Here is a 14,946-nt window from a genome sequence, read left to right as displayed (position 1 = left end):
AAAATGCAGGACGGCCACAAATGAGGATGCTTAGTGCTAATGTGTGGTTTTTTAAATATGTTTTTATGAGTGTCAATTCAGCTTTCAAGAGGCAAAAGAATGGACGCGGGTCATAATGACAATTGTCTCCAGACCCAAGATGAAACGCTGCCCACAGTATGGCACAATTCCAAGCCCCTTAAAATGCTGCCAACAAAATACAATCTTCAGAAATAAAATCGTCCTCCACAATCAGAAATTCATAAAAGCGAGTCGATCTCTGATCACCGTAGTTGGAGACGACCATAGGCAATATCTTCTTAGCCACAAGAATACAGTAGGAGAATGTTGGCCAATTGTATACTTCGGCAAAATTGCCAAGAACTTCTTAGACTTAACCCTTATACTTCAACAAGGGCATACAATTCAGAACTCAGGAAAAAGACACAAAGGCAACAAAAGAAAATATGTATTCAAGCATGCTATTCCCAATGAAATGAGCACTCATTTATAATCTTTCGTTGGCCAAAGTTTTTTTTAAAACTCCACTTCAGAAATTGTGGAAGTTTCCCAAAAGAATTCAACACTTGAAACTTCCCAACATACTTTTTAAAAATATCACTTAATGTCATTATTATAATAATATAAATATCATTATAGTAATGCAACTTGATAATTATTGAATAAATAAGAGCTCATGCGATTATTAACCTTATTTACTACAGGTGATGACCAACTACCAAAGCCACCCATTACACTGCCAAAAATAGCAATTGCCAAAAATAGAATTACTAAAAATAGTAAGTCCACAACTGCGAGCCCCAAAACACCCTGTCAACACTATGATAAGCTAACTCTATCAACTACATAGACTTGCCAAAAACGGGGACATTACAGTCCTCCCTCCCTAAAATTGCTTGTCGTCAAGCAATCCGGCATCATACAGAAACCTCCATCGGGATCCCATAAGAAGCAAGTGATGTCTTTGTCCTCACAAAACCAACTGAATGCCAATACCATCATTAGAACCAATAACATGACTTGCAATATAGCGCCAAGTACCTGTGTTGGTGATGTAAAAGTCAGAACATCACTAACAGACAAATTCATAGGAGATCTCAACACACTCTCCTTCATTATACCTATCCAATCATCCTATAGACAATCCAGCTTAGGCTCAGACCAACTCTATACCTAATGCAAATCTTGAACATGTGAGTCAAATACCAAACTATAAATACTCATCACAGTATAAACTCTATCATCAGTATGATCATCTTCATCGACATCCTCATGCTGTTGTGATGACTCATCCTCAATCACATCAGTATAAACCCACATATCACGATTTGTCGCTCCCTTCAGCCTCAACACACAAGTATGACCTTTAGAGAAAGGCCCCTTGCACCAATAGCAAAGCTGACGCCTCCTCAAATTATCTCTAGAAGTATCACTAGACCTCCCCACTAACTTTCCCTTGTCCTCAACAACTGGTGGGGACTCATCATTAGGCGGAAGAGCAAAAGATTTCAAAGCAACCTTGCTTCGAGAAGAGGACTCCAAGTCACATGCCTTCCTCATCGCTACCTATAGAGAAGATGGGTCCAAAGACTTCACCCATCCACAGAGTAACTTATTCAATCCCTCTATAAATAACATAACCCGTATGCTCTCTGAAATATCATAAACCATGATTGAAAACCTCTGGAACTCACAGATGTAACTCTCCAATCCACAAGGCTGCTTCATCTGGGCCAACTCACGAAAGTACACCTCTGGATCCTTCCTATCAAACCTCTCAATCAAGCAATCCACGAACTCCTGATAACAAGTGATCCGATCATGTTACAGAGAAACTAACCCATGGTACCACCAGTCATGGGAAGCTCCATCCAGATGTAGCACTCCAAATCTAATAGCGTCCTCTGACATAGAACGCAAAGCCAAATATGTGTTGAGCTTATGAATTCAAGCTCAAGTTGTAACTCTCCCAATACCATCAAAGTGCCCCAATGTCATCTTACTAGTAATTTGTTGTAACTCGGTCTATTGAGGTCGTTGTCTCTCAGGTGCCGACCTCACTCTGGAATGCTCCCGTTTCTAAGTCAAGAACCTATCAAAATTCAAATGATCTTTAATAGCCTATGGTAAAGCGTCCCACTCCATAAAGTGTGCCAGCACGTCATCAACAAAAGGATTGGTCTCAAACTCAATACAAACCACATCCACCTCAAGTCTCAAAAATGTGGGCCTCTGCGGCCTATCATGAGTGCCAATAGGTATGTCAACTTTGTCAACTAATCCACCACGATCCTCAACTCGAACCCCATCTGCATCTCTGTACCTATCACCATTTGGGGTTCTATCCTCGACTCGAGATCTATGAGAACCAACAGAAATATCTCGAGCTCTCTCCCTACTCTATCCTGGAGGAAGTGTTATCTGCTACAGAGTATTAGACAACTGCTGCAGTACACCTATCATTTGTTGTTGTCCGGCTATCAGGTTCCTAAATGTTTGCATAGCTTCTCTGTCAACATCAGCATCTCTAACTCTGGACCTGCTTGAACCACCCGAACTCTCAACAAAACCAAATTGATCTCAGGTTCACTTTCCGTAGGTCGAGAAGTACGTCCTCTTTGGGTGTAGTGTATACCCGGCATAAATCTCCTATCATTAGCCATGATACGGAATAGACAAAATGGATCAAATACCGACTGCAATTCTAATCAAGCACTGACCACTATCATTTGATTCAAACCCCAATTCCTGCAGGCTAGCAGGAAACCACTCTAATATCACTGTAAAAACCTCCTTGTGGTCTTATATTTATTTTCTGATTGAAAATGAAAAATGCTTTTGATTTTTGTGTTTCTCTTTCAGATTTTAGGATTTTTTAATACATATACGTTTTTGAACCTTTTGAATATGGATATAAGCCTCAAATATGAAATGAATTTAATTACTGAATCACAATAACTACAATTTGAAAATCAAGTTGATTGCACTCTAATTACATAAAATTCTGAAACCAATTAATGATCACTAGAACCTGATTTGCACCAACAGCATTATCGAATCCTTTTGAATTAATTGGCAATGCTCTCCCCATCTGATGCTCGATTCAGTCCTAATTTGAGTGATTTGATCTCAGGAAAGTATATGCTGGTCACCACATAATTGTTGAATGATCCACGATGTCCAAAGGTGGTAGTTGATAGACTAGTCCCCACGTGATTGGCTAATTAATGCAGACACGATATGTGACTGTCGTCCAAACCAAGGGTAATGGTATCGGATCAGGATGCACCCAGTTTGATCACCAAAAAACAAAAATGCTGCTCCCAGCTATCAATCAGCAGCTTCCAAATTCCCAATGCTGATTTCCTTTACTGGATTGCAAGAGAATTTGACTGGTTGTCCACAATCTTGCCTTCTTATCAGTCAACATTGGCTCTTCATTGCCAGTCTGCTACTACTGATATTTGTTGCCCTCCAACAATAAATCACACTCCCTCCAGTCACCAATTAGAAGCCCAAAAATGGGAAAATGCAAGTCAGCTGCAAATGAGGATGCTCAGTGCTAACGCATGGCTCTTTAAATATGCTGTCATGAGTGTCAATTCAGCTTTCAGGAGGCAGAAGAATGGATGCAGGTCATAATGATAGTCGCCTGCAGACCCAAGATGAAATGCTGCCCACAGTATGGCACAATTCCAAGACCCTTAAAATGCTGCCAGCAAAATGCAAAGACAAGATTTTTTGGTCAAATTCACAATCTAATTTCCATGAGTTTTATCATCAAAGAACCCAATTGCTGTAACCAATCGCAGCCACAGAATGCATCAATGGTGGCTCCAAACACAATGTCAGCAACCTCCAACTTCAAATGTAATTCCTAAGCTCCAATAGTTCGATGATGAGCAGCCAATTCCGACTCCAAAGAAAACTAGCAAGTAAAATGTCGGACGTCTGAAGTCGATCAAATATTGCAAGATGCTCACGTGAATTGTTGAATGTGTGTGTCATATCCTTGCTAGCCGTGTGTTGATGCCCACATGATGGTGACATTATGAGTTGACCAAACTGTAACCAATTGCCACACATGGTTTCCAGAATTACAATCGTATCTAGCAATTAAACCAATCAAATACTCTCCAATTTCACCAACCGCAGGCTATTAATTTCAGAATGTCATATGATACAATTCCGCCTAGCACATATATCTCTAGCAATTCAATTAAACCCCACAGCCTTGATGTCAAGCTGATGGGTATCTAAAACACAAAACCTCAGTAGTGAAACATTAGTCACCAAATTCTTTAAAATTAATCAATTGATTGCCAGTATGCATCATAATACAATTGGTTTCTTCAGAAGATCAATCTTCGTAGCCACAGTGAATACAGTTGGAGAAAACGACTGATCCACTATACTTCAGCAATGGAATGAAAACACTTCTCAGCTGTAGTGATGAACAGTGGAGAAGTTAGGCGATCTTAGCTATACCTCAGCAGCTAAATTGCAAGTGCAATTCTCAGAATTTCCAACCCTTATACAACAGCAAGGGCATACAGTTAAGAACCTAGGAAAAAGCCACAAAGGCACAAAAAGCAAATATTTTCAAGCATGTCTTTCCCAATGAAATGAGCTCTCATTTATAAGCTTTCGTTGGCAAAAGTTTCCATAAAGCTCCACTTCAAAAAACATGGAAGTTTCCCAAAAGAACTCAACACTAGAAACTTTTCAACTTTCTTTTTGGAAAATATCTATATAAATATTATTATAATAATGCAACTCAATGAATAATAAATAAATCAAAGCTCGTGCAATTATAACCTGGTTAACCGAAGGTGATGACCAACTGCAAAGCCACCCACTACACTGCCAAAAACAGCAATTACTAAAAATAGTAAATCCATAACTAAGACCCCAAAAACACCCTGTCAGCTCACGAGAGTCGCTATGATGAGCTAACTCTATCAACCGCACAAACTGGCCAAAAACAAGAACATTACATAATGCCTAGAAAGATGTGACAATGGACTGCACAAATAATACAAATATTTTGAAGCTTTTTAGAATAACACACAAATATGAACAAAGCTTCATCCATAATATAATGGTACTTTGTTGATCATTAAATATATGCTTCTACAATATGTTGAAGCTTAAGAAATACAAAACTTGCTACAAATACCGATATATATGCATGGTAAAAAACTAAAAGCAAATGCTGAAGTGTAATAGAACCTCTATGTGAGATTGTCCTTGGGAATCCAAAAGGATTTCATAGTATAATCTCTAGAATCCAAGGATTTTCATCCTTGATCCTTTAGCTGAACATGAAGGTCAACCAATAACAAAAAACTAAATAAACTGCTAGATATCTTAAATGTAACCAAGAAGCTCAATATATAGCACAAATTTCAATGCCCCATTTTCCCTCTCAACACTAGCAGCTAATATGTAATGAGTCATTTCCCTAAAAATAACCCCCACTTTCTCATTACTACCAACTTATAAATCCTCATTAATAAACTGTAATAGAAATCTATCATGAGTAAGTTGCCAAGCGTCCTATGATTTACAACAACACACTTCTAGTATCTCACACCCCACTAAGTCTTTTTCAATTATAATTATTTTTTCAACTCCAAATTTTTTATGTCTACAAGCCCCATTATTAAAATAGTTTGATATCCTTGTTTAGGAAATATGGAATGGACCTACATAACCTGAATTATTTAGAAAGGGATCATTGCATACAATGACTATCAAACAAGGATTAGAAATCGCATACGTGCATGAACATCATGATTAATGACTTGCTTTTCCTATTTATGTAAACAAAATCTGGAAAGCATCTCATCTTTACAAGATAACAAATTCCAACCATTGTATATATTTAAGAGTGTTAGTGCACATTACTAAGTTTACGACCACCAAGATAATTTATGTTTTTTTCTTGAATAGGTTGTAGGAACCTTTATATCCACTATATCTCTTCGTCTTAACCATAAAAGGTAAAAGGCGACATTTGGTAGAACAAGGCTCCTAGTAGAAGGGGTAATGCATAGTAAACAATTAAGTCCGAAAATGGTTAAGTGTAATTTTACCTAGAAACAAATCTTTGGAGATTTTAGGGTGTTCTCTACGACACCCTAAATGAAACATTCCCCATCCTCCTTCATGCCCACACCCAAAGATGTCTATTATTTTTTTCATCCCAAAGGCAACCTTCAGATGTCCAAAAGTTCCTCGATCATCCTGGGGATGGTGAGCATCAATGAGTTTAAGACCAACAAAGAAAATCATGTCAGCTCTTGGATTGGTTGTAGAAACCCATATATCCATCACATCTCTTCATCTAAACCCTTAAAGGGAAAAGGAGCCATTAAGTTACAAAAGGTTCGTTGCAGAAGGGTAATGCCTACTAAACAATCAACTCCTAAAGATAGTTAAGCATCGTGTGTCCTGGGAAAATATCCCTAGGGAATTTAGTCACTACCCACAACATCATTGATAAAACGTCCTCACATAGTCCCTAGCAACTAGAGCTCCTATAAGGGACCATCCCTAAGGCGCCTCTACATAGCAGCAACATCTCTAAGCAGTTTGGGTACATTTTTATTACAAGAATTGTGCGTGGATGAAAATTTTGCCTAGCTAAATCTAATATGGAGATAAAGAAATAGTTTTTGGCATATATGAAGTGCATGCCTATTTAAACTTATAGTGCACTAGAAAAAACATGTCAAATGTCATCTTGTAATTGCTGAAAATGATAATTTCTTCAAACTTCTCATCGTGCGCTCATCTATCTTGGGGCCTAGAAATAGGAAATCTATTGATTTTCTTTTTTGTTTATCTCGAAAGGTGGAATGGAGTTTCTTTAAAGCAACTTGAGTTGGATATTTAGTAACAGCTTTGGTCTTTTTAATTCTTTAATAGAATATTTCCAGGCTTTAGAGGTTGCATAAAATGAGAGTAATTTTGTATATGATTTAGAAGTCAAAGAAAGCAAGGAAACATTCTTTTCCTGCAAGCCAAGTAAAGCAGCTGGCCTCTATATATGTAAAATTGCTGAAGCAAACTTGTGTTGCAGTGTGCAGAGTAAGTTTGTTGTTAGGTTCAGGTTTTTCCCCACACTAGGGTTTCCTGGGTATATTTGTGCTATTGTCTTTTTGTGATTGTCTCCTATTATTCTTTTTGCTTCCGCTATTATTTGTTGTTATTTACCCCATAGGTATTGATTGTTAAAAATTAGATAGAGTTTCTACTATGTGAATTTATTGCGCAATTAATCTATGGTCCGGCTATGAGAAATTTACATGGTATCGAAGCTCTAGACTCTAAATACAAAGCCAAGATTTATGATGCTGATTTTAGAAAGAAAAAAATCCAATTTTTGTCTCTTGGTTCTTTTGTAGCTATGGCAACCAGTGTTCCATATGAGGGTGGGCTTGAGGGTGCGTCTAACATCTTACAGTGGAATTTTCAAATTACATATGTTCTCAAGGAGAACGGGTTGTAGATCTATGCTAATAGACTAATGACACCACCAGTAAATGCTCTTGTTGCTTTGGATTTGCATGAAGTCAAGGAGGCCAAGGCTCAGAGAATCATTCTTGATGGAGTAAGAGACCATTTAATTCCTCATCTATCGAGGAAAGACACCACCAAGGAAATGTGGGATACGCTCACAAGACTTTATCAGAGCGACTACCAAAGTCGTAAGATGATACTCAAGGACAATTTGTATAATACCAAGATTCCCAAAGGCAAGAGTGTGACCTCTTACATGTCCAAGATGACACAAGTCAGCGATGAGTTGGTTGTTGTTGGAGAGTAATTGTGCCTTGAATGGGTTTTCGAAGCTCTGTGAAGCTTTTGTCAGAGTGCATTGTCGACAAAGATTTGCTACCTGATTGGGCATGGCTTTAGGATGATTTTGTTCAAGATGAAATTTGTGAAGGTGTTCATCGAGGAGACCAAACAAGGAAGGGTCAAGAAGAATAAAATCTTGCTCTTGCAAACAAGGGTAAGAAGATGTCTAATAAAGGACAAATAGAAGGTTCTTCCAAGAGTGGGTAGAAAAAATATCTAAGCAAGATAAAAATGTTTTTGCTGCCATCATATGGGTCACTATGTCAATCAACTTATGAATAAGAATAAGAAAATAAGAACAATTAGAAGAAGCAAGTTGTTGTTATAGTCAAGGTGGACGAATTTGCATCACGATTGAGAGTGAGTTTTCACTCATTGCCTGTCTCTCAAGCTTAGTTACCAACAAGGTTTTAGTATATTGACAATGGGGCTTCATGCCAAATTACAAGAGCCAAAGATTGTTTCACCTAGTTGGAGAAGTTGGATTTCTATATTGAGCTCGATGACAATGTTAGATATAGGAAATATTAAGGGGGCAGGGGGGGGTGGGTGGTGTGTGGAGGTGAATCAGTATTTCACAAACTTTTGCCCAATTATGGATATCTTTAACAACCTTAAAAACATGCACGTGTGATTAAACTAAAAAGTAAACATAGCAGCAACACAATGCAACTGATAACACCATTATTTGTTAACTAGGAAAACCCTAGCCAAGGGAAAGCCCAGGTGGGGATGGTAGTCACAAAATGATCCACTAATCAAAAGTATCTTGTGAAAGATATTGACCCTGTTAGGAGTCTATTACATCTATATAGTTTCTCAGTCCTTGTTAGAGGACTAGGCCTTGTTAGAAGCCTCAACCCTGTTAGAAGTTGGTAATACAATTACAAAAGATATGTAAGATGAGTCCAGTGCTCAAACATGCAATTACAATGATATATTCTGCACACAAAAGGAATAGCTACAAAAACCTTTTAACAATGTTGATATTTGCAATATCTTGTTTGTCCTTTGTAGCTTTATGTACACAACTTCGCATATATTGTCCTTTCTCTACTCTAACATAAAGTTTACATCATATAGCAAGTACATTTCAATGTCCAAAGACATCATACGACTTCGTATAACCAAATCTTTCCTTTATACCTTGTTGTTTTGTCTTGTCGGCCTTTATGTCTTCACACATGTCCTAAAATACAAAATTAACTTTTGCTAAGTTAGGCTTAACATCTAGGATGTTGTCCCTAATTAGTTAAGTAATTATTTTGGTTTACATAACACAAAATACCATTTCCTTCACTTTGTCGTGTTCTACTTGTACATGAATGCAACTGTTAAATCATTAATATCCTTGTCAGTATAGCTCATAATGACTTGCACTCTGACATAAAAGATCATCATACCATGTTCTATCTTCACTCAAGTGCCCACGTGCCAATTTGTTGTTTGTGAACTTCGCAAACCAAAAAGGTGTCTCTGCTGATAGTTAATCTTTACAACACTTAAGATAATTTTCTAAATCTTCAAACCAAAACTTTGTCATTACAACTTCTTGTCTTAATGTAGATAATATGTTGCCATAAATGACAACCTCAATATATTTCCATGCTCGCCTCTTAACCACATAGCCAACAAACAATGCCAAGCACGAAGCAACCGGTATGACACTGTCAAGCTTCAAAGGGAGTCCGAAAAACCCTTGTTGGTGGAAGATGTATTGTATGCCCTTGGCATGACAAAGAATTTAATCTCGGATTCTGCTTTGGAAGACAAGGGTTACATCGTAACTTTTGAAGGGAGGGAAGTCCATATTCAACCCGAGGATTCCAAAGTTACAAAAGTGATTGGAATCAGGCATGGCAACTTGTTTCATTTACAATTTGAGCTAGCACATGCATTGGTAAGCAGTTGTAGAGGGCAAGGAGAATTGTAGCACAAGAGGATGGCTCATCTTCACCATGAAGCACTTAATGTGCTCAAGTGCATACTGATGGGGCTGCCTGAGATGAAGATAGAAAAGCATGAGGTGTGCAAGGATTGTGCTCTTGGGAAATATGTTGACTAATTTTCCAAGTAGTGATAGTAGATTTGAAGGAATTTTGGATCTCGTACGCTCAGATGTGTGTGGGCCTATGTCAACAGGATCCCTAAATGGGTACAAGTATTGTGTTACTTTTGTTGATGATTTCTCCAAGAAGATATGTATATATTTTATGAAGAACAACGATGAGGTCTTTATTAGGTTCAAAAAGTTTAAGGTTCTTGTGGAGAACCAAACTGGATGAAAGATCAAGATACTAAGGTCTAATGATGGAGGTGAGTATACCTTGAATGGCTTCAAAGATTTTTGTGCTCAAGAAGGTATCAAGAAAGAGCTGACAATTACATAGAAACCTCAACAGAATGTGGTTGTTGAGTGGAAGAACAGCAATATAGTTAGAGCAGCCAAGGCTATGCTTCCCGATCAAGACCTACCTTGGTTCTTATGAGAAAAAGCTTGCAATACAACTGTGTATTTGCTGAATATGATCCCTTACGAAGTGTTGGGCAAATTGACTCCAAAAGAGGCATTCCAAAGTTAAAAACCAGATTTGGGGCACATTCGCATCTTTGAATGCCTTGTGTATTGTTGCATTCCTGTGGAGAAAAGAACCAAGTTAGAACCAACTGCAAAGAAGGGTGTCCTTGTTGGGTATAGTGAAGATTTTAAGGCTTATCAAGTTTACATCCTTCCCTCAAGAAAAGAATTGTTTGTAGAGATGTGAAGTTCGAGGAGGAGACAGCTCTTCAGAAGCCTAGCAGCTTGATGAATGAGAAGGAGCAATCATCCATAATTGAGGTAGCACAATTTCCCCAAACTTTAGTCGCACAAGTGGGAGAGCAAGGCAAGAAAGTCGAATAGGGTGATAAGGAGGAACAAAGAATTCCTCAACCTCATGTTCCTATTACAAAGAAGAGGAAAAATAGGACAGTTGAGCAGACTTTGAGAGAGGCCCAAGAATATGTCAGTGATCCACAAGATTCGGTCAAACAAATAAAGGCTCCCAAACATTATTCTGATTATATGGCACGTGTGAGTGAATCAATTGAAGCAAAGCCTTCTAGCATTCAAGAGGCGTCCAAGCATCAAGTACGGAAGTACACTATGGTGGAAGAGTATTCTTCCATCATGAAGAATAGTGTATAGAAGGTAGTACCATGACCAAAAGATAAGTTTTTGATGGGCTCCAGACGGATGTATAAGATTAAACATGCTGCAAATGGTAGTGTGGAAAAGTTCAAATCTCATTTTGTGGCTAAGGGGTTTTCTCAAAAGGAAGGAATTGACTATGATGAGACTTTTGTTCCAATAGCTAGGTACTATTCCATAAGAGCTATAATTTATGTGGCTACACAAATGAGTTGGAAGATTCACCAAATGGATGTTAAAACGTTTCTCAATGGAGCGATTGAGAAAGAGATTTACGTACAAAAGCCTGAAAGATTTGAACTACATGAAAGGGATTCTCATGTTTTCAGGTGGAAAAGACTACTATATGGACTCAAACAGACTCCTACGGCATGGCATTCACGTATTAACAGTTGCTTGTAGAGTGTGTGCTTCATCAAGAGAGAAGGAGACTCAAACTTGTACTATGTTCAGGTGAAGGTTAAACTTCTCATACTACTGTTGTATGTTGATGGCTTATTTCTCACTAGGTCAAAGGAACTCATAACAAACTACAAGCGGGATCTCAAAGGAGAGTTTGAGATGAAGGATTTGGGATTGATGCACTACTTTCTAGTATTAGAGTTGTGGCAAAAAGAGGGAGAGATCTTCCTTGGACAAGCAAAATACTTAAATGATATCTTGAAGTAATTCAGGATGGAGAATTGTAAGCCCATGACCACACCACTTGCAACCAACTAGAAGAAGAATGATGCTTCCAAATAAGAGCTAGTGAACCATAACTTATACAGACGATTGATATGCCCTCTTATGTATCTGATCAACACTAGGCCAGACATTTGTTTTACAATGAACTCTCTCAGACAGTTTGTGGTGGAACCTAAACATGTGCACTAGATAGTTGCAAAGCATGTTTTGAGGTATCTCTGAGGTGCAATTGATTATGGGCATAAGTATGTTCAGCAGGATGAAGTGAAGCTTGAGGGGTTTATTGATGCAGATTGGTAAGGCAATACAATTGACAAGAAAAGTACTTCAAGGTGCAGTTTCAGTTTATCATCAAGGGTTGTCTCTTGGTACAACAGGAAATAGAAATCAGTTGCATACAGTTTTGCAAAGGTTGAGTATATGGCAGCCAGCATGACTACGTGTGAGGCTATTTAGCTTCAAAAACTTTTAGCTGGGCTCTTTAATCATAAGCTAGATTCTACAGTCATTTACTTTGATAATCAAAGTTGCATCAAACTCTGTGGCAATCCAATATTTCATGACAATTCAAAGCACATTGAGATCAAGTACCACTTCATCATAAGATTGTGTGGAGAAGGGGATAGTGAAACTTCGATTCATTCCTACAAACAAACTAAGAGCAAACATCTTGACAAAGGCTTTGATGAAGAATAATATTGTATTCATCGGGGATAAGTTGGGTGTTGTGCTGAACTCTTTCCTTGCTAAGAGGAAGTGTTGATTTTATTTTTGTTTACCTTGGAAGGTGGAGTGGAGTTGCTTTAAAGAAACTTAAGTTGGATATTTAGCAACATCTCTGTTGTTTTTATTCTTTAATAGAATATTTCTAATTTTGTGAGGTTGCATAAAATCAAAGTCATTTAATATATGATTTAAAAGCCAAAGAAAGCAAGAAAAGATTATTTTCTTGCAAGTTAAGTAAAGTAGTTGGGCTCTATATATGTAAGATTGTTGGAGCAAACTTGTATTTTATTGTGAAGAGTAAGTTTGTTGTTAGACTGAATAGAAGATCTAACATGTGCAAGCAATTCCCGAAACTGAGGTTTATTTGTTGTCATTTAACCCAGAGTATTGATTGTTTAAATCAGATAGAGTTTCTATTATGTGAATTTATTGTGCAATTAATTTGTGGCTAGTTTATAAGAAATCAACAAAATCTAGATCAGAGACGCTCTGGATAATATTCTTGTAAGCTGGTTGGCCACCATAATCCATGAAGAGTTTTAAAACAAAGTCTTTCTTGAGGTATAAGAATGAAAAGGATTTCAACTCGATCAATTTTACAAATTTGAACTTAATTAAAATTTAGGTTTTAGAAAGTTGAGCCAAATAAGGCAAGGAGTTGCCTAGCGATGGCACTTCTCGTTCGACTTTGAGAGATGAAATTGTTTTCCAGCCAAGAACCCAAAAAAGGTAAAAGTTTATCTTACGTGTATGGCAATGATGCTTCACTTTTTCAAATCGTTTACACTTAAAGCAACGACAATTTTTTTCTTGAGAAATTCCCCCTGAGAAAAAAATTATCGTTAGCATCGAAAAGGTTTTCAAAACAAAATATATGTTAAAGAAAAAAATTCCTGTTAGAAAACGATACAGAAAATTAGAGTCTCTCCAAATATTTTCTTAATAATAAGTTAAGAAAAGGAAGCTGCAATTTAGCATCAAGCTCTCCAAAATATCCCAACATAAAATAGTAAAAGAAGCCAGGATGATGACGATAAATGCAAAAGTAAAGATCCGTATTCATCTTTGGAAGTAGGAATAGTTAAAGAATCTATAATCAAAATAAATCCTCTTAAAAATAGATCGAATTACAAAGTTTCCTTAAAAAAGGCATGGATTGCTATTTTTTCTTTAAAATGGCCAAAATAGCTAAATTTGAAGCAAACTACCAATCTACGATAAATGCCAGGATGATGACGATAAATGCAAAAGTAAAGATCCGTATTCATCTTTGGAAGTAGGAATAGTTAAAGAATCTATAATCAAAATAAATCCTCTTAAAAATAGATCAAATTACAAAGTTTCCTTAAAAAGGCATGGATTGCTATTTTTTCTTTAAAATGGCCAAAATAGCTAAATTTGAAGGAAACTACCAATCTACGATAAATGCCAGGATGATGACGATAAATGCAAAAGTAAAGATCCGTATTCATCTTTGGAAGTAGGAATAGTTAAAGAATCTATAATCAAAATAAATCATCTTAAAAATAGATCGAATTACAAAGTTTCCTTAAAAAGGCATGGATTGCTATTTTTTCTAAAAAATGGCCAAAATAGCTAAATTTGAAGCAAACTACCAATCTACAAACGAATTTTGGAAACTTCCCGCTGAAAGCTATTTTAACTCCTTCATCAAATCAGTCGTCGCTAAAAAAGAGTAAATATAACGGAATTATTTTTCACCAAAAATTAAAGCTTAAGTCAGTCGAACTAAATATTTACTCTAAAATTTACAGGGAGAACAAAAATGGCGCCCTCGCATTAAGGTTTCAGCTACATGTTTCTGGCTTCAAAAACAAGCATAATTCTTTTTCCACAACGATTTCGATAGATAGAAAGCTGGAAAAAATAATCTGAAATAATAAATTATCATGCCTGCTCAGGCGTTAAAATTTCTGCATAACAATGTTGTTGATCGGAGTGGAAGAGCGTGGCTGTTTGTTCCGTCATGAGAAATGTCCTCGCATAAAAATGTCTTCAGCCTCTTGCTCGGGCAATTTAATGTACTCGGTAATTCTCTCCAAGTTTGTTCGAATCCTTTTATAGAGGTGTAACGATTCAAAAACAACTTGTAAAAAAAAAATTCGAGAGAAAGCCTCAAACAAGCGAAACTTGTTATTCGGAATGAATTTTCCGTTTTAGATGTAAGGTCCACTCCTTTCCCTCTCAATTGCAATATTTTTTATAACCCAAAAAAAATATAAGTAAAGACATTTATAATTTTAAAATACTTTTAAACTATTTATCACTACTATTCTTGATTTAAAATTTGAGATGCTGTTAAAGAGATTTTTTTAAGAAATGATAGACGTTTAGCTTTCAAATGTTTATTTAAAAAACAAAGTCTGATTTAAATATTTCTTATTTCTTATAATATTATAAATCAAGGATTTTTTTATATAGATATATTTTTTCAATATTTGTTATGAATAATG

At 36.7% G+C, this 14,946-nt stretch overlaps 1 protein-coding gene across 5 annotated transcripts in view; it reads right to left on the bottom strand.

The window, feature by feature from the left end:
* The window catches only part of SPO11-2 (sporulation 11-2), a 195,522-nt gene extending 180,795 nt beyond the window's left edge, over positions 1–14,727 (bottom strand). For 3 of the 5 annotated variants that reach the window (XM_089816185.1, XM_089816178.1, XM_089816182.1), the window contains exon 1: positions 14,387–14,586. In XM_089816185.1, coding sequence (XP_089672311.1) covers positions 14,387–14,461 — 75 coding nt within the window. In that variant the 5' untranslated portion in view covers positions 14,462–14,586. Of the gene's footprint in view, positions 1–14,386 lie in introns of all 5 variants that reach the window. The other 2 variants (XM_089816177.1, XM_089816176.1) reach the window with 2 other exon arrangements.
* Between the last annotated feature and the right edge of the window lie 219 nt (positions 14,728–14,946).

Source organism: Cupressus sempervirens, chromosome 1, assembly GCF_028749045.1.
Source record: "Cupressus sempervirens isolate cs-2001-9-10 chromosome 1, ASM2874904v1, whole genome shotgun sequence".
Lineage (NCBI taxonomy): Eukaryota > Viridiplantae > Streptophyta > Pinopsida > Cupressales > Cupressaceae > Cupressus > Cupressus sempervirens.
This window is presented reverse-complemented; position numbering and strand designations above follow the sequence as displayed.